The sequence below is a fragment of the Mirounga angustirostris genome, unplaced genomic scaffold (assembly GCF_029215605.1).
Source record: "Mirounga angustirostris isolate CCGP_5_RB_7025 unplaced genomic scaffold, mMirAng1.0.hap1 SCAF_11, whole genome shotgun sequence".
NCBI lineage: Eukaryota > Metazoa > Chordata > Mammalia > Carnivora > Phocidae > Mirounga > Mirounga angustirostris.
The window spans coordinates 101,328,747-101,349,867 of record NW_026991719.1 but is presented as its reverse complement, the minus strand read 5'-3'; the positions used below and the strand labels follow the sequence as shown (position 1 = coordinate 101,349,867).

At 38.0% G+C, this 21,121-nt stretch overlaps 1 protein-coding gene across 1 annotated transcript in view; it reads left to right on the top strand.

Annotated features, from left to right (window-relative positions):
* Positions 1–21,121, top strand: part of TENM1 (teneurin transmembrane protein 1) — a 785,963-nt gene that overhangs the window by 527,890 nt on the left and 236,952 nt on the right. The window contains exons 9-13 of the mRNA XM_054509125.2: positions 5,990–6,189; positions 7,290–7,500; positions 12,309–12,410; positions 13,727–13,921; positions 16,976–17,176. Of these exons, the coding sequence (XP_054365100.1) occupies positions 5,990–6,189; positions 7,290–7,500; positions 12,309–12,410; positions 13,727–13,921; positions 16,976–17,176 (909 nt within the window). The remainder of the gene's footprint in view (positions 1–5,989; positions 6,190–7,289; positions 7,501–12,308; positions 12,411–13,726; positions 13,922–16,975; positions 17,177–21,121) is intronic.

Below are 21,121 nucleotides of genomic sequence, written 5' to 3'. Positions count from 1 at the left end.
TGAAGGAACAAAAGGAAGATGGTACTTAAGCCATGAGACACACACTAGGACTAATCCAGGTGAAAGACCACACCAAAGGTTATTTGTTGATGTCTTTTGAGGATTTTGAACGTGCTATAGGATGACGTGAGGGGCAAATATGATCTTAAGGCATGTTTCTTTTTCATCCCTTTGGACAACATTCCCTTCAGTTAAAAAAGCCGGTTATCTTCTTAGCTTAGATACATTTTATGGAACTTGCAAATCCCTTAAAAGACTGCTAAGACTGCTGTTACAGACAACACCACAGCCTTTAACCTGGTCAGTTTTACATGAGGACCTGATATTAGAATCTTTTTAATGACTGCATGTCAGTATCTTCTACTCATGTTTCACTGAGTTTTGTGCAGGATCATTAAATCCAGTCTAGCTACATCAAGTAGAAAAAGTAAATACATGTATATGTCCAGCCTAGAGTTACTTACCCCTGTCTTACAAGGACAATGTTGTTAATAATTATGGTCTTAGTATTCAGGTATGTGTCTGAGTCTAGAGATAACGAATCCTTGGTTTAGTCGATACAGCCACTGCGCACAGTGTCTGTCACCAACTCCGGGCCTCTGTATTTACCTTCCAGGTAGCTTGACCTTTTCCTTTTGAACTAAGCAACCGTCAGTTAGCTTGCCATCCTTCCACACGGCCTATCTGCCATAGGTTTTTACCACTCAGCAGTTGATGCCTGTGTTGCAAGCTATAAAGAGCGTGTTTAGCTCAAACTAAATTGGGGGATATTGGTGGGACTGTGATAACAACAGCACTGCACAGTTTGATCGGATCCGGGGCTGTCTGCTCTTCCTCTTACATTTCTGCAAGGGAGTGCTCCGCTACTGGAGAACACGCTCTTCCTGGACCTTCCAATAGGGCTGTAGCGGTCTGAGTGATTAAATGACAATTAAACATTCAAGTGACAGAATCCGGACCTTCGTGCTGTATTTGAGCCCTGCTGCTGACACTTTGCAGATGAGGGCTCAGAGTCCATGTTAAGTTTGGACAAAATGATTCCACTTCCTTATCCTGGCTCAGAATGTCTTCCTGAAATCACATTCCGTATTTTCTGCGGGTCATTTTCTTCTCTTTAGTTTTCCCCTTTGAGCTACATTAAGAAAAAAATGAAATAGTAAATTAATTAAGAGCCACTACATTGTAACCCGTAACAAATTTCGAGAGAAGATAAAATGGAGCAGGCTATTTAGTGGTGTAGATTGCTAGCAGGGAGACATCCCCCTTTCTGATGTACTCAACGCTAAAGGTTAGAGGCTGAGAAATTTTCCATCTGCAAGCTGTGAGAATTTCTCTTTAATACCAAATTGCGGCAACTCTCTTGCTATGCTATTTTTATTTAAATTACAGTCCACATGTTCATTCATGTTGTCATGTCTCTTCATCTATCTTGTTTTAACTGTGATACAGGCTCTCAAAGGGTAAGACCATCTTTTAAAATCATTTTTCTAAATGATTTAGTATAGATGCTTCAGATATTTACTAACGCTAGTAACCAGGAAGCTCCAACAACACAACTTCACGAGTTTCTTTTGATTTAGTGAATAACATTTAAGTAGCCTCATTATGCAGTATATGATGCTATAAAGTGCAGAAGGAAGACATGGTGTAGCATTTGGTAAGGCTCGTATATAAAGGTTAATGTCCATCAGCCAGTTTCGCCCTGATTTTTTAAAAAGACAGTGTCGGCATTCATTAAAGGCTGTTTGTAGCCCCTTTAAAATAGTGTTTGTTGAACCTAATTTTAAATTATTTTCGGGGCGCCTGGGTGGCTCAGTCGTTAAGCGTCTGCCTTCGGCTCAGGTCGTGATTCCGGAGTCCTGGGATCGAGCCCCGCGTCCGGCTCACTGCTTGGCAGGAAGCCTGCTTCTCTCTCCCTCTCCCACTCTCCCTGCTTGTGTTTCCTCTTTCGCTGTGTCTGTCAAATAAATAAAAATCTTTAAATAAAATAAAATAAATAAATAAATAAATAAATTATTTTCTATTTATAATAGTGTTTGAACCACCAAATGATGCATTTTAAGAAGTGATAAGAGCCCCTGACGAGGATAGCGATTGAACAAACTGAACATTAAGTTGAGAACAGAAGTATCCACATAAACACGGTCTGTTAATTGTCTGCTCTTTGAAGACATCTGTCAGCTCTAGGACCCTAAGAGTTAAATGCATAATCAACACTTTGGGGACAAGACCATTCTGTCTCACATGGGAAAAAGTAACTTTCAGTGAAAAATAAGGTCCTCAGTTGGTCATTTATCATCTCAAAGGGCATATTTTATTATAAATGTCAATTCCACAAAATTATGTGTCCTGTAATACATAATTATGTTCAAAATTGCATTTAAAATCTATTATTAACAGTTAACAGTGAACATTCTTAAAATAGTTATTACTCTTGGCCTTAACACAAAAAGCGATAATGGAGGTATTTTAGGGAGTTAAAAGCTAGAAGGCATTGGCCTCTGAATAAAGCCACTGCAGGTGTGTTTCTTAATGGGCTGTTAATTTTATAGCAAATGAACAAAAGGACAGAGACCATGTGTGTTTTTAAACTGTGTTTGGTGTGGAGAAAGAGTTGATGGCTGAAAAATATAAAGGCAGTACGAAATGAGACCAAATTGAATTTTCCTTCTTGAAGTGTGATCCTTGTGGCTTAAAACCAAGGCAAACTGATTCTTGCCCCTCCTCTTCTATCCCTTCCCTCCCCACCACCACTTAACAGAGAATTCCACAGAAACATATAATAAACTAGCACATCAGAAATAATTAGAAAATATGATGATAAATAATAAAGATCTGCTTGTCCAAACTCGACATCCTCTCACACTAACCAGCTCCTTCTAGGTTTCTTGTTTTTGCTACTGGTATTGTCTGAGTCCCCCGAACTCAACGACCATGGGGCCAGTTTTGACCCTTCCTTAGCCTCCATACCTAGCATCCCAGTGTCCTAAGAACCTTGCTTTTCAATACGTAGGCTATGGATCATGCAACATGGGCATTACTTGGGAACTTGTGAGAAATATCCGACCTCAGACCTACTGAATCATAATTTGCATGTTAGCAAGACGTCCTTCCTTAAGTACATTCAAGTTTGAGAAACGCTGCACTAGAATCTTCCTTTACATTGTCTTCTTTCTTCTTTGTTTTTTTTCTTCCTGAGAAAATAACTTTTATTATTATAAATCAGTCTCTTTATATTTTAAATATATTTTTTTGTAAAATATATGTCTTCAGATTTTACTTTTTAATTCAGAGTGATGACTCTTGCCTTTTAACATAAGCATTTAGTTCATTGCTCTTTATTTTATTATAATTTATCTTCCATCTTCTTCACGTTTTCTAATTGATCCATCCAGCCTGTGCCTTCCCTTTCTTGCCTTAGTTTAGATAAATTATCTTTATCTCAGTATTATTTTCTCTATGCTAGCTTGAAAAATAGATTTTTATTTTTTAGTATTTATGCTTGAAAGTACAATAAGATTTTTTAAATTTATAATAATCTGAAGTTCATTGATATTTGTATCATTCTTTAGAATAACCCAGTTTTATACTTCCTCAATAATATGTGATTTTTTTAACTTTATTGAGCAAAAATTGACAAGTACAATTGCATATATTTAAAGTATACAATGTGCTGATTTCATATATCTATACAATGTAGAAATGATTAAAAAGGTCAAGATAATTAACACATCCATCACCTCACATAGTTAACATTTTGGTGTGGTAAGAATGCTTAAGATCTACTCTCAACAACATTCAAGTATATAATACTGTATTATTAACTATAGTCACCTTGCTCTACGTTAGATTGTCAGAGCTCCTCTTATAACTAAAAATTTGTACCCTTTGACCTACATCACCCCATTTCTCCCTCCCTCCAGCCCTGGCAGCCAATCTAGTTTCTGTTTCTATGAAATTGGCTTTTATTCTTTTATAGATTCCACACATAAGCGATATCATGCAGGATTTGTCTTTCTCTGTCTGGCTTAGTTTACTTAGCATAATGCCCTCCAGATTCATCCATGTTGTTGCAAATGGCAGGATTTCCTTTTTTTTTTTTTTTTGGCAGCTGAATAATATTTCATTGCCTGTGTGTGTACATATATATACACACAATGGAGTATTTTATACATATATGTATTGTATATTGTGTGTATATATATAATATACACATCACATTCTCTTTATCCACTCTTCTATCAAAGGATATTTAGGTTCTTTCCATATCTTGGCTATTGTGAGTATTGCTGCAGTGACTGTGGTGTGGATATCCCTTCAGGATTTTGATTTCAGTTCCTTTGGATATATACCCAGAAGTGGGATTGCTGGATCATATGGTAGTTCTATTTTTTGAGGACCCACCATACTGTTTTCCAAAACAACTGTACCATTTTGCATACCCGCCAACAGTGTGTAAGGGTATAATGGTTCCCTTTTCTCCACATCCTTACAACATTTGTTATTTCTTATCTTTTTGATAATAGCCAGCCTAACAGGGTATGAGGTGATAGCTCATTATGGGTTTGATTTGCATTTCCCCCAATGATTAGAGATGTTGAGCACCTTTTCATATACCTATTGGCCATTGGTATGTCTTTTTTGAAAAAATGTTCAAGTCCTTTGCCCATTTTTAAATTGGATTATTTGCTTTTACTATTTAGTTGTATGAATTCTTTATATATTCTGGATATTCAACCCTTATCAGATATATGGTTTGCAAATAATTTTCTCCCATTCTGTAGGTTGCCTTTTCAATTTATTGATTGTTTCTTTTGCTGTGCAGAGCCCTCTAGTTTGATGTAGTCCCACTTGTTTATTTTACAGTTGACTGGAATGGACTTATCCCATGTGAACTGTTGAGCCCACTGTAAATTTAGATATTTATGTCATTAGACCTGAATTATTGCTCCATAATTCTCTATCATCCCTGTGTTTCCCTGCTCTAAATCATCCTACCCTCTGCTTCAAGATTAGTCTTTCTAATGTACCCAAATATTTCCCCTCTTCTTAAAAACCTTTAATGGCTTTCCATCCTTTACTTGATAAACCCTCAGGACTGGCACTCAAGGCCCTATGATGCCATCCTTTCCCTCCAGCCCTATCTCCAACTGCTCCTCTCTATAGGCACATGCCCTACACCATAGCTATAGAAGTTTCTCTCCTCTTTGTTTTGGTACAGAGTTCCTTCCCTGTGGAACATTCTTCTCAACAGCTCTGTTGAAATCTTCTCCCCCCTTTAAGGCCCCTCTTCAGTACTACTTCCCATAAATACCCTTTTCTCATTCATTCACTCATTGAATAAATATGTATGGAGCATAGACTGCGTACATTCTTCTAGTTACTGGGGATAAAGCAAGGAACAAAACAGCCACAGCCTCATGGAGCTTATATTCTATTGGGAGAAAATAGGCAATAGACAAGTAAAACATGTGGTTTCTTAGGGGGTGATAAGTACTAAGAAGAAAAATAAAGGATGTTAAAAGGCATAGAGACAGCTAAGAATGAGGAGTATCCTCCAACCAAATACCCTTTACTCCTTTGAATACCCAGAGCACTTATTTTCCTTTACAACATGGTTACTTGTACACGTGTCCTATTTCCTCTCATGTATTCAAAACTCCTTGAGCGCAAGAACTGCATCTTGTTCATCGTTGTATCTCCTGTAGCTACCCAGACCATGCTCACTAAATAGTGGTGAAAATGAATCAAATGATGGAAATAAATGCAATAGTAGTTCAAGAGAAGGAAGAGACTGGTACATTGGTTGGTTGTGGAAGGATCCTTGGAAGATATTTGATTTGGGTAAAGCCTTGAAATACAGGTAGGGTAGGGAGGAAAAAAAGAGCTTAGGAAGTCATTTTGATGTATTTGTGGTGAAAAACTAAAAACCACTGCTTTATACATTAAGATTAATATCATGTGCAATTTTCTTTACCTCTAAAACCAGTGTTTCAGAAGGGACGGGCGATAGACACTGGAGAAGTTGACATTGGTGCACAGGTCATGCAGACCATTCCACCTGGCTTATTCTGGCGTTTCCAGATTACTATCCACCATCCTATATACCTGAAATTCAATATTTCTTTAGCCAAGGACTCTCTGCTGGGAATTTATGGCAGAAGAAACATTCCACCTACACACACGCAGGTATTTCATGTTATAGGTATTTCTTGACCCTTTTAGAGGGCGGTGGGATGAATAGTTCAGGGTTTGTGACTTGCAAGGTATGTGGGGGTCAAATGTAAAGGCAGACAATGTTTGTAATGGGCAAATATCCAAAATAATCACACTCAAATGAATGAAAAGGAAATGACATTGAGAAATAAGCAATAGCATTTAGCAGAACAAATTCAGAAAAGAAAGTTTAAGAAAATACTCTTAAAACTTGAATTCTGTTTCCTGGAACAGGATTATTGTGAGCTTTCCCCACCCCCTCATCTTATTTAGCTTTTGGGCCCACATCCCCCCTTAGCTGGCTCCATATGGCCTTGACCCCTTGTCCCAATGAAGAATGCAAAGCAATAAAGGAAATGAGTCCAAAAGGGAGGTTTTATCTTACAGGTAGACAATTTTTCTTGTTATTGTTAATAATAACTTAAATATGTAAAACCTCTATGGTTTACAAAGCCCTTCTATAAATGTTAGCCACCTGATTTCTCTCATTTTTTTTCCTTATCTCTTCCTTGCACGAACCCATTTGGGGTCCTGCTCCATCTAAGAAGTAGCATAAGGAATCATAATCATCAGGGGATTGCTTTTTTTTGAACAGATATGACTGTAATCCAAACCTTACCTTCTGGATGGGAATTCAAATGTGACTCTTAAAAAAAAGTCCAAGGAAATGTGTGCCATGTGCTTGTCCACTGATTAAAGGAAAAGAGGGGGTTCTTTGAATATTTAATTTAAATATGCTACCACAAAGGTAGTAAATTATGATGAATGTTCTCAAATTTTTGACTGTTTACTTGTTTTAAAAACTGTAAAACTCTTGAATTTGTAGAGAAGATCATGGTCACATTTTTGAGGGGAATGTGTGGTTCCAAATATCTTTTATCTGATACTTTAGTAGAATATCAAGATTCTCTTGCCTAAAGGTGTTTAAGTATACTTAAGAATGAATAACTTCTTCTTTCACTTGGCCTCCCTCAGAGAAGTATGAAGTGTGAAATAGGGCAATTGAAGTTAAAGTTGTTCATTAGTCTAGAAGTAAAAGTAGTGGCTCATATTTGTGTGTGTGTTTGTTCCAGTTTGATTTTGTAAAATTGATGGATGGAAAACAACTGGTCAAGCAGGATCCTAAGGGCTCTGATGATACCCAACACTCCCCTCGGAACCTGATCTTAACCTCACTGCAAGAGACCGGTTTCATAGAGTATATGGACCAAGGGCCTTGGTATCTGGCATTTTACAATGATGGAAAAAAGATGGAGCAAGTATTCGTGTTAACCACAGCAATCGGTAAGCTGCCTTGACAATTATTTTGAATTAACAGCAGAGTTCTAGAAAGAGATCAGTGATTAAAGTGATACAGATGTTGTGTAAACTCATTGCTCGTTCTGCCTTAAAGTCCCATCTTATATTGTTGTCATTAATGTTGTTTAAATGCTAAGATTTTTTAATGCTGCATTATTTGCTGCTATTGTAGGATAGTTGCCATGTACCTTTTTTTGTTTTCAAAAGGAATAATCACCTGGATAATCATATTACCAGGGCTGCATTGATGAACAACTTCAAGGAAGTAGGGAGTAAGCAAGAGAATCTCTGTTAATTCAAGAGCTATTAGAAAAGAAAAGGCAGTGTAAGACTGTTGAATCACAGACCTGTACCTCTGAAACAAATAATACACTATATGTTAAAAAAGTTTCCATCATTGTTATTGTCCCTAAGACTCTTCTCTAAATACTCTTAGGTTGTATTTTGAAGGCACAATGGTTCTAGAACCAGCTGTGCTAAAGAAGAACTGGACTGATGCTAGTTTTTCCATTTCAAGAGGCATTTATCTGCCTTTTCTTTTCTTTTTTTTTTATTATGTTATGTTAATCACCATACATTACATCATTAGTTTTTGATGTAGTGTTCCATGATTCATTGTTTGCGTATAACACCCAGTGCTCCATTCAATACGTGCCCTCTTTAATACCCATCACCAGGTTATCCCAACTCCCCACCTCCCTCCCCTCTAGAACCCTCAGTTTGTTTCTCAGAGTCCATAGTCTCTCATGGTTCGTCTCCCCCTCCGATTTCTCCCCCCTTCATTTTTCCCTTCCTACTATCTTCTTCTTTTTTTTTTTTTAAGATTTTTATTTATTTATTTGAGACAGAATGAGAGAGAGCACATGAGAGGGGGGAGGGCCAGAGGGAGAAGCAGACTCCCTGCCGAGCAGGGAGCCCGATGCGGGACTCGATCCCGGGACTCCAGGATCATGACCTGAGCCGAAGGCAGTCGCTTAACCAACTGAGCCACCCAGGCGCCCTCTTCTTCTTTTTTTTTTAAAAAAAAACTTTCCTCTAAAGTAATCAGAAAGGCTATAAAAATGCACTGATGACTTTTTCCCTGGAGAAAAACTCCACTGATTTTACATCTTCAAAAGACGTTATTTGTTAAATTAGAAAAAAGTATTTTAAGTCATGACACTATTTTGCAACGCTCACAGACTCAATGGAGCAGATTTAATAGATCTAGCTTTCATGATATTTTTCTGTCAAGACCCAATTTTGATAATGCAAAGGCCAATGAGTTATGAGAGGTTGAGTTTCTCCTCAGACATCAAGCAATTAGAAGATCTAAAATATTTGTGAAGATGTTCTCCCTTCTTGTTATCCTTACCACCAAGTTCAAGTTAAAACACTAACCCAACTATTAACCTTTCAAAAATCAATAGACCCAGAAACATGCTTGAAGTTTTTTTTCCCTCTCTTACTTCCTCCCAAAAAGAAGCTAACCTTTGAGATAGAATTCTTATTATCCAGATACCAAGCTGTCAGTATCATATGCAACAAAGTATTTGCTTTTTCCTTATGCTAGTCAGGCTTTTTTTACTTCTCCTGAAGCAACAGAAACACTTTTCCTGCAATTCCACTTAAAGAGAATCCAAGTAAATTTCTGAAAAAAAAATCAAAGGTATTAAGTTATTTACTCTAAATTCTCCCCATTATTTTTATGTTTTTTATAATTTATCCTAATTATAGTAAAAAGAGGCTAATATATTTGATTAAGCAATTTAAGCTTAGCATGATTTAACTATGCTAAAATGCTGTTCATTCTCTTTCATGATAATGTTAGAATCAGTTGATTGATCTTAACTATATTTGGTCCGCTACTAATAAGGGTCAAGACAGTATTAACAACCAACATTTATTGAATAACTAATATAGGTTAGCCGCTGGCCTATATTAATATATATTATTTTCTAGTAGTATAGACAGAGTTGCCAGTATCCCCTAATCTCAGCCAACCTGCTCTGTAACATGACAATATATACCATTTATGGAGTGCCATTCTGCTCCCAAGCACAGTACCAGACACTTTACATTCAGTTATCTTGTTTGATTCTCATCACAACCCTGATAACATAGGTGTAGTGATATTTATATAATAAATAAGGAAATGGAGGCTTGGAATGAGTAAATAATCTGACTCTCACAGCCAGCAAGTGGCAAAATTGAGATTTGAGACACCCAGTATGTCTGATTCCAAAGCCCATGCCCTTTATACCAAAATTACTTCATCAGACTATTCATTACCTTTAGTTCCTCCCATAAGAAAACCTACCAGAAACAAAACCCATCCATCAGTGCAGATGCAGATACCAAGGGGCTTTAGACTCTGGAAGAAGAGCAGAGTTTTATGCATAGAACTTTAAAATCCTTCTCAAGTCTAATGAACTGTGGTCAAGGAAGCGATTCTGAAGTAAGATTAAAAAGATGGAAGGCAAAATTTCACGGAGGCCAATGTAAATAGAAAAACACATTCTTTTTCACCTCTGGTTACTTACGTGATCCTGCTGTAGCCATCCTCCTCCCAGTGTATCTTTCATACCTGGTGGAGGTGGCAGCTTCCAGAACCTCCCTATATTGCCTTCTCTTCTCGCTTGCATTGCTGGTGTTAAGCTCCATGCAGCAGTGTGGGCCCAGGGACAGATCTTAGATAAGTCAATAAGATGGAGGGATTTTTATTTATTTTGATAGCAAACTTTATTAAACATTTTTTCTACAATAGCTACATTCCCACAAGGCTGCTTCCATAAAGTTGTCAATAGGAGCTGGTGTGAAATTAAATTCAACTATATTTACCTTCGAAAGTGTCCTCTAGGGCCTCCTATTAACCATTCAGGGCAGGGGAAATCCAAATGTAGATCTAAAAAGTGCCACTATTGCTTGGTACAAGAAAGATGGATTAAGTAGAAAATAGAGAAATGGTTGTTCCATCTTTGAATGAAAAAAAACTCTTTGTGCCTTTTTATAATGACCTTTTAAATAAATTAATGATTTTATGAAAATAACTAATGTTTTAACAAGTTAAAAATGGGTAGCTCTTTGTCAAATGCTCCATTCCTGCCAGACCAATTGTAGTTCAGCAAATGCCACATATAAATTTCTTATCCAGTTCAGTTTTCAAACACAGGGATCAGAGAACAGATTATCATAAACCTGCAAAGAGCCATCTGATGTATTCACACGGGGGTGAGAAGAAAAATCTCCTCTGCGTGATAATAGGGTGGCTCTCCACACAGCCACTGGATTCATTCTCAGCTTCTAAGCATTCCCCAAATAAACTAGATACCACTTTCTTCCTCTTGCTTTTATTCTACCCAAGGTGGAACTCCAAGTCTAGATCAGAAGTTGTCTAACTATGGAAGTTTACTATCTGAAGCGTTGGTTCGCAATGCTTTAAGGCAGTGAGCATCTGCAGGGTCAACTGAGGTTTTTGTTAGAATGTGGATCACTGGGCTGCATCCTTCAGATTCAGTAGATCTGGAATGAAGCCTAGGCATCTGCATTTTAGGTGCTTCCGGTGATCCTCCTGATACTGGTGGTCAAAAGGCCACAACTGAAGAAATGCTATTTCCCAACCCTCATTATAAATTCTCATAGTTGAGTAGAAGTTGCCAAAACCACTTCTTAGAATATCTCCTTCTAATTGGAAATAGCTTATGCAAGTGAAGCTAGACCAAGTAGATAATTTGGATTGAAAAGGAAAAACTGGTACATACGAGAAGTATGAGTTTAATGGGCCAGAGCATAAAATTCTGAATCCAAGAATGCTAAGTATGGAAAATTTCCAGAAGGAGTAATGAGAAGATGATTTAAAAAAGAAAATTGAAAGAAGAAAGCACACATACCATAATAGTTCATGGACTTGGAATTTGATTTTATTATACTCTCATACAATTTTAAACTAGAAATAATTTTGTCATTGTCGGAGCCTGACTTTTGTATAGCTTCATACCTTTTCAGCCAAGTTACTTACCACAAGACTTATCAAAGTTCTGTCTCACTGCACATCTTTATGTCACCAGAACTACCTGTGGGCACCTTCAAAGCCTTCTCGATTCCCCTGAAACCTATTCTTCTCTAAGAATGGATTGAAGGGAAATTAGTGGCAGAGAACTGATAAGCATTTACAGTCAAGAAAGCATTTCTCAACAAAATACTTAGGTTCTAATGCTTTTAGTGGTGTTGAATTTAATATGAACACTTACTCAGTCTCATAATATGAACACTTACTTTAAAAGCCTTCCATTGTCACTTATTAATGAAAATGAAATACTGATTATCATATTTAAGCTGTCAAGATGGTAGATTAAACATTTTAAGATGATAGAGAAGAAATTTTTTGTTTGTTAAAACCTAAATTTGAAAAATAAACAGTAGACTGAGTCTTTTGGGTTGCAATTTTAAGCCCATTTGCTTTTGATAAATGTCCTAGGATTATAGTCCTATAATCCTAGGACATTTTTAGCTTTGTCATGAATGTCTCATAAGAATACAATTCATCTAGACCCTTTATGCACTTTAGAGATGAGGTTGGTTTTTAGTTTCACTCTTGAATAGCCAATTCAGCAATTCCAGGGCCCTTTTAATAATTTGGTACTGCATGTGACATCTTACAAAAATCTTTGGCATCTGATTTTAAATAGTAAGTGCTCCAAGACAGCACAGGACAAGATTGTTACAAGCCCAGAGTTCTTACAATTTAAAAAAAAATTAAGGACACTACAGCCTGGAAGTTTGCTCATTTTTTTCCTTTTTCTCTCTATTACTAGAAATAATGGATGACTGTTCAACCAATTGCAATGGAAATGGAGAGTGTATCTCGGGCCATTGTCATTGTTTTCCAGGATTCCTTGGGCCTGACTGTGCGAGAGGTAATGTTGCTCTGTTACTCCAATTGGCTTAGGGAAATACATGTCATTTGAGAACTCAGGATCAGTAGCAATAGGAGGAGGAGGAGAAGGGGCAGTAGTAGCGATGACAAGAGCAGCAGTATCCACCCCACCGCCACCACCACCACAACCAAAAGTTGAGCACTTACCCTGCCAGACAGTGTTCTAAACACTCTGTTACCTCTTCAGATTCATACTTCCTGCAATAGCCTGGTGAGGTAGAGCTACTGTTATCCCAGTTTATTGGGCAAAGAAGCATCCTCGAAGAGGTGAAATAGGGTTACCTGACAGGTGGAATTTGTACCTAGTCGTCTGTAACTGCTTATACACACACCCATGTAAACTCAAAAGGACAGGCAGTCTCCGAACCAGTAAGTAGGCTTAAAAATTAAATACTGGCAAGTCAGAAGTTGAACTTGGCAAACTTTACTGTTTTCTAGACTTGCCCATAGTTTAATTCTTAAAAAGCTTTAGGTAAGTCACACTGTGTTTCCCCATAGACTTACAGTTATTACCGTAGAGATGCTTTCTGCTCTTTTTTGGTATATTCTCATAGTTCTCAGTCTGCTAATGCTTTAATCTCAGGTTTCCCAGGCACTCAGTTTCTTTAGATTAAATTCTGCTCAGCTGAGAATTCTATAGCACTTGCTGCTTCCCAGGAGCATGACAGGTCTTGCAAATATGGGTATTAGGAATAAAGATGATGGCTGGTATTAAAAATTGAGTAAGACAAAAGATGTAGGCCCTGCCCTCAAGGAGCCCATAGTTTTAATAGGGAGCCAACAATGACAAAGCAGAGTAAGTATTCTAATAAAGGTCTGCACACAGTGGCATGGGAGTAAACATCTGTCCAGCATAAATCTATTTAAATGTTCGACTTTTTAAAGATAGCATTTCATAATATGAATAACTCCCCTATTTATCAGTTTTTACATTTTTCATGTTTTCTTTCTAAAAGTAGCATACATCTGTTTGAGGAAGTAAAGCCATTAGAGAAAAAAACCCTAGCTTGAAATGATGATGATAATAATGATAATAATAATAATTGTTTAAAAGTATGGTGGGATCAAAAGCAAATACTCGGCATAAATTTATATTTTTATCACTTATCCTTACTCCACTACCGTAAGAGGAAAATTCTATTTGTAATCACAAACAAGTGCCTATTTAATAAAGGCTAAGACAGAAATAGTACAAATTTTTGCCTGAAATATTAGATAAGAATCAACAGAGAATTGCCCCTTTGGAGATTTTAAAAGCATTCTGAGAACACTACAAGTTCATTTGCCAACCTTCAGATTCGTGCCCTGTGCTGTGTGGCGGGAATGGAGAATACGAGAAAGGACACTGTGTCTGCCGAAATGGCTGGAAGGGGCCAGAGTGCGACGTTCCAGAAGAGCAATGCATTGACCCAACATGCTTCGGTCACGGCACCTGCATCATGGGGGTCTGCATCTGTGTGCCAGGCTACAAAGGAGAAATATGCGAGGAAGGTCAGAGCCCCATTTTTATCTCTTACTTCAGGCTTTTCTCTCTCTGAACTGTCCAAGTGTCACTGTGTGCTTCTAGTAGAGATGCAAGTCGTCTTTGCAAGCAGTAAATGTTCAATATGTCTTTAGTACACGGAGCAGAGGGCTGGAATCAGGGGAGTTCATGTCTCTTCTGACAGTCTCTAATATTGACACAAGGCTGTGTCTGTGACACTCGCAGAACGGTAAGGGAAAATGGTGCTTCCCGCCTCATTTCTAACACTGTTCTATAACTTGGGAATTCCCATGTTGATGATATTAGGTGTTCATTCATATACTTTCGTTATTACACAGTACATTAGGCTACATCTTACTTTAAAGCACATGATAAAAATAATAATATATGCACATTTGGAACCATTTCGTTGAATGTTTTCTTTGGGAGCGATTTGTAATTACCATTATTATCATTGCTTTATATTATTCATTTTTACATACCTCATGCTGAAACTTGACCTCCGTGCCTAAGGAAGCCAACTTACCATTAATGAGTTTCAAGGCAGTGCCTTTATGTTACAATTCACCCCAAAGGAACCTTTATGCACACACGCACAAACATCGTTTGAAATGGCAATAGTTTTCTCATTTAAAGAGACACATTGGAAAATAAGTTTACTAGTAATCAGACCTTTTTCATGCTACATTCCTCAAATAAGACTGATTTCAGAAATAATATTAAACCATTACCATGGGAGATGGTCTCATCACAACTGTTGTTCAGGAAAGAGGCTGCTGAAAATGCACTATAATTGCTTTTTAAAGATGGCTCATTAAGACTATTACACAGCATTCTAAAGGGTCTAATCTCATTCTGCTCCAAGAGTTTAGCTTTCCACCTCCCATTAGCAATAGTAGACTTTTGGTGTGAAGACTGTATCTGTTCCAGTGCATGGCCCTGGGCCTAGACAGGGCACCAGAGTACTTCTGGAAATTGTTTTTATGGTGATCCAACCACAATCATTATATTTAAGTTGTAAATTTAGAGGTTATGTGGACATATGCATGTTCACCAAAACGTGCTGTCTCTCACAATATCTACAGTTGGCCATGAAAATGTTTGACCTAATTAATTTAGAGCCTTATAATTAAAATTTGGGAGCAGTTGAAAATGGCTTAGCTTACATTTCCCTTCTAGGGATCACTAAGAAAATCTGTAGAATAACCAAGATAGCAAGGAAGAATGCTCATCATATTTAACAGTATGAACTTGTCAAATACAGTAGAAAAGAATGTTTAAGTCAAACGTCACAGACTGGAAACTCACAGGCTGAATTGGGCTTATGGATGGATTTTGTTTTGTTCACATAGTGGTGATGGTGGTAATGTTTTTTTTTGTTGTTGTTGTTGTTGTTTTTAATGCAGTCTACTTGCCAAAATTTAAAAATAGAGAAGTGTCCTATAAAAACCTCTCTTTTGGGTCTCTTGAACAACTGGAAAATCTGATAACCCTGGGGCCATGTTCCTACATGGTGATGATCACCTGGAACCAAGAAGCATCACTTTTTGTTAAACTGGATGCTTCTCCCAGTTCACTCCCAACACACTGGCTTCTTCTATCCAGTTCATCTCAATCATGTAGGCTGCCTGCTGGCCCATTCAGCCCTATGACTTCGTGCCTCTGATTTAAGTGACTTACGTACTCATTGAAAGTGGCCTTTTAATAAAATAAACTATACTAAGTTAAATCTTATTTTACTTGTTAAAGTTGTTGTGTTTTAATATAATACAATGGCCTCCTTTTAAAACATTATTCCGTACTTTAGACTCTCACTCCAAATAATGAACGAAATCAAATTAGATGTACCTTTTCGTATTTATTTGCTGATTAGCACAGGTAGTAAAGCATTGTGCTGATGACCTTGAGATTTGGGGTTAATTATAATGGCAATAGCACTAATTACAATAATGCTTAGTTAGGCTTACTCTGTTCCATGACTGTAGGCCACACCCAAAACAAGACCAATTTTGCGAATGAAGGCAGATTTTTATCAGTCTGTCTCCATGGCTGGAAAAGTTGTTCAAAGCATACATCCTCATTATGGGGAGTTATTTTAGTCTCATCTTATTTGTATTGGGAGAGTAGAATTTTGGAAATCAACCTTGTTGTTTCCCATGGAATGGTCACTCAGTTAAAAACACAAAACTATTTTCCCCAAGGCAAACACAGGGATCTACTCCTAAGAGTTTATACCTTTGTTAGAACGTGTCCAAATATTTCCAAACTCACAGAATCAGAAACAAATAGAAGTACATCTGTGATATTCTAAAACATTGAAAACTATGTCACAGCATCCTGATGGAAGGAGAAGCCATAAAAAAAAACTTTAATAATTTTTAAAATTAAGTTTACAAATGTTACATTTTCAGTGTTTCTAAGAAATTAGTGAAAGATTATAATAAATTCATAATATTGTATGATTTCACGTAACAGTGGTCAGCTCATTTATACTTAGTAATCTAAGCTTTAAAAAGACATGTACGTTTTAATATTTTATATATTTATATATAAATATTTTTATATTTGTAGACATATTTTTATATGTAGTATATTTTATATTCTCTGTGTAATTATTATGTATATCTTCTTCTCTAGTCACATCAACTGAAAGCCATTTCTCAGAGCTATGATTCCAATCTCAAAAAAGACAAGGAAGGACTCCCCAAAAATTCTTGGGCTTTTTTGCAAAGCTGAAGAATTCCTATCGAAGGCTCACAGTGGTGCACCCACCCATTTGTGTGGGAGTACTGCACACTGCTCACAGTTTTATACAACAGATGTGTGGTTTCCTTCATCTTCTAATTTTAGGATATAAACTTTATGATACCCTCCCATATTTTTAAGTGTTAATAATCTTCTGGTTTGAATCCAGCCTTTGCATGAGATATTTTATTACCTAATTAAAACAGTATTAATGACATAGTAGGAAATCAGTGTGCGTATCTCAGTTTCACTATCCTAAGGTATGCAGGCCACACCTGTTCACTTTTAACCTTTTTCCTCCTTTTCGGTGCCTTCAGAGGACTGCTTAGACCCGATGTGTTCCAGCCATGGCATCTGTGTAAAAGGAGAATGTCACTGTTCTACTGGTTGGGGAGGAGTCAACTGTGAAACCCCACTTCCTATATGTCAAGAGCAGTGCTCAGGACATGGAACTTTTCTTCTGGACACTGGAGTGTGCAGCTGTGATCCCAAGTGGACAGGATCTGACTGCTCAACAGGTACATTGGAGTTACCTCTTTCTCCTGCTTCCTCCACTCCCAAATCCTCACTGGTCTTTGCCGTAAGGTGGTACTTCTCAAAGTCTGATCTGAATGCCTTCATGGTCATAAGGAGCTTCCAAATATTTCCTACATTAGTATTTGACATACTACTGGGCTTGTAATTATATCTTTTGTTGCTGTCAGTCTGGACTTGAACCTCTGCCCTCATTCTGCATTCTCTTGTAGTCATTTCATCCTTTCCCATGTCTCCTACTGTCGGTTCTCTACAGGTTATTTCAAATCAGTATCCGCCCCCCACCAAACTCAAATAATCCTTCATTTCCAGTCATCTGCTGAGTATTTCCGCTGGGTGTTCCATCACTTAAAAATGGAACTTAGCTCAGGAACTCTATTTATACCTTGCCATATTGCCGCCCAATTACTATTCCCACAACTTGGCTTTCCTTTTCCTATTCCCTACCTTTAAATCAGTGATAGATCTCCACTGTCTAGATATAAAGTTCAAATATCCTCGCCTGTTATGAAAAGCCCACCAGAAACTATTCCAAATCCCTGTCTCTAGCCTGTCTTCTACTTCTGCTTCCTGCATAAATCCCTCCTTCTGCAAAAGGACTCATATGCTCTGCTCACTCCCAGTACATCACACATTCACACTTTTCTCTATGCCCTTTCCTCAGCATGGAGTGCTGGTACCTTTCCACCTCTGAAAATCCAGCCCATCCACCAAGACCAACTACAGTTTTAGCTATTCTATAAAACCCCTCCTGATCACATCAAGAGGATCCTCTGAAATCCTACCATACTCATTGCTAGAGTAAAATCGGCATCGTGATGTAGCCATTTGCGTACATGATTTGTTTTTCCACCACCTAAAATAAAAATAATGGGTCATTCTTTATACTTTTTTTTCTTATCCTTAGGCCATGTGCTCATTAAATGAGTAGAATTAATAAATAAGAACTCCTGTGGAACCTCTGCTTATGAATTTTGTTGAGGATATAAAATGCCATGTGCTAAACAGGAAAGAATAGAAGCTCTGTGAGACTTCTTGTACCACTGAATTCGTTTATGAACCAAAAAGTCTGCAGTCTTATGCTGTAACGAAACAAGAACATCACTCTGTTAAGAGCATTAATTCAGTTTAATTTTGTTGCCTCACATAGAAATAATATGGGGGAGAGGATTGCATTTTACAGTTTCAGAAATGTATAAAATGATAAAGACAATGTAATAATAACTAAAATGTGGACCTTGAAAAATTATTCATTTATTTACTGAGCAGATATATGTGTGCTTGGTGCTGGGGATATTGGGGCAAACAAGATGGATGTGGTTCTTGCACAAGAGAAGCTTACAGTCTAGTGGAAGAGACACATAGAACAAGCTAGAAGATGGTTAGAGAAATAAGGTAGCTGGGTATTGTGGCTCTAACCTGATTACTGATTTATTTGCTAAATGTTATTGAACGCCTTCCAGCCTTTCATATGTCAGATATAGTACGTCTAGAGCTTCAAGTTTAAAACAAGAATGTTAACATTTGTATTATTACTAAAGCACACACTCACATAATTATTCTGTAATAGGCACTATTCTAAGTGTTGTACATATATTTTTTAATCTTCATAATAACCCTGTGAGGTAAGTCCTATAATTGTGCCCACTTTACAAATGAGGAACCTGAGGGGCACCCAAGTGGCTCAGTCGTTAAGTTTCTGCCTTCGGCTCAGGTCATGATCCCAGGGTGCTGGGATCGAGCCCTGCATTGGGCTCCCTGCTCAGTGGGAAGACTGCTTCTCCCTCTCTCACTCTCCCTGCTTGTGTTCCTGCTCTCGCCGTGTCTCTCTCTGTCAAATAAATGAATAAAATCTTAAAAAAAAAAATGAGGAAGCGAGACACAGAGAGGTTAAATAACATGTCCAAAGTCAACTGTATAATAGGTATCAGAGTCTAAACTTGGACTAAGGTATTCTGGCTTCATATTCCATATATTTAACCACTGTACTGTACTGTCCTCTCCCCTAGGAGCCCATCACCTAATTCACCATATAAAAAAAGTCTTATCGTTGGACTATGTGCAGGGTCAGGTGCCGCAGAGCACAAAGAGGGAGCCGTGGGGTATTTCCATGAGAAGAGGCCCTATAGTCAGGCAAGGCTTTGAAGAAGTCAGCACTTGAATCAACATTAGAAAGATGTACATGTTTATTATGTGGACAAGAGGGGCAAGAACATTCCAGGCAGAAGGAGTAACTTAAAGAAATAGAGATGTGAATTCAAGTGACACAATTGAGGATTTGCAAGTCATTGGGTAGAGCTGCAGCCTAGGAGTCTAGAGGAGACATGGGCAGGAGCTGGAACATGGGGAGTTTTATTTGCACAACATGTTAAGGGATTTACATTTCCCCTTGACACAATAAGAAGCCACTGAGTGGCTTATAATAAGCTGCAAGTTGGATAGACTACTCTGACAGCAACTGAGAGGACTGAGATGCATGATGTGGGGATGTAACAGACAAGCGCAATGTGATTATGAGAGTAGCCCAGAAGTAGAGTGCTGGGGAGGGCCTGGGCTAAAACTACAGCTGTGAGAATAGTGAGGTGGAGACAGACCAGAGAGCAGTTACCATGGCAGATGAGGGACAGAGAGGAGCCAGAGATAAGTATCCTGGGTGGCTAGGTAAAAGGAAGCACCACCAGCTGAGACCAAAAAAGCCCTGGCAGAAAAAAAGGTGTGGGCAGAGAGACAGGACCTGATGAGGTCAGTTGTGGATGTGCTGAGTTAGAGGTGTCTGCAGAAGATCCGGGTGGGGATGTCCAGTGAGGGATTGATAAGAATGGAACTAATGGGAGAATCCTGAACTGGACACAAATATTTGTGATATAGTTCAGACCTTAGGAACGCACATTATTGTTCAAGAAGATGCAGAAAATGAGAATGAAGAAAGTCAAGACTCTAGAGAACACCAATATGTAATATCTTTACCATAAGAAGGTTCTTAACATTTAGTCAAAAACTTGCCTCTTTATATATGACTTAATAAACATTTATTGATTAAATAGTGATTCTGTATCATACAATTTCTCCCTAAGGCCACTCACATCCATATGTGTCCTTCCTAATGCCTCAGAATTGGGCAAAACTTTTGGCAATATACCAGTCACCAGTTGTACAAATTCAAATATTTGTATTGCCAACGAATCAACATGAAATTCACTGTGCTGAGAGTTTCTCTTTCCCCAGTTCACCCCTTCCACCTAATACACAAAGACATGCACCAATCCTGTCAGCAGAAATCACTCAGAAGGAGAAGAAAGGGCTAATTATGAACGTGCCTATGCTTGCCCCTCCCCCCTTCCAGATGAACTACCCTGAACCCTACCCCACTCCTCCCTCACCTCAGATCACCCTTACCCACCCAAACAAATCAAATGATCAGGAAAAGTGATAGTCCACAGAAGATTAGGTGTGGAAGAAAGTGTAGAGATACCTGCTTCAATGTTTCATAGATGTGGTAGTTTCTAGTCCCTCTGCCTCGGCATCACTAGAGATTTTAATACTTGGAGGCACAGAGACGTTAAATGGTTTGCCCATAGGTGAAAGCCAAACAATGATCTAACCTCCTCACTTAATTATTCATTTGCCAAACATTTGTTGAGCCCCTATTATTTATTTCCCTGTCAGCATATGAGGTGATGAAACATATCCATATCTGGGGAGACACTTGTGAACAAAGATTTAAAATGTCTCTAAGTGCTCTAAAAGAGAGAGAGATGCAATGCGCAAGGTGTATTTTGCATTACCTGAAGGTCTAGGAAGTGCTCACAAAAGATTTCACAGATCATGAAGGGGCCTGTATACCACACCTAGGAGTTTGGACTTGAGCCTGAGGACAATGGGAAAGCCATTGAAGGGGTTTAAAGAGGTTAATTTCATGACCATGTTTG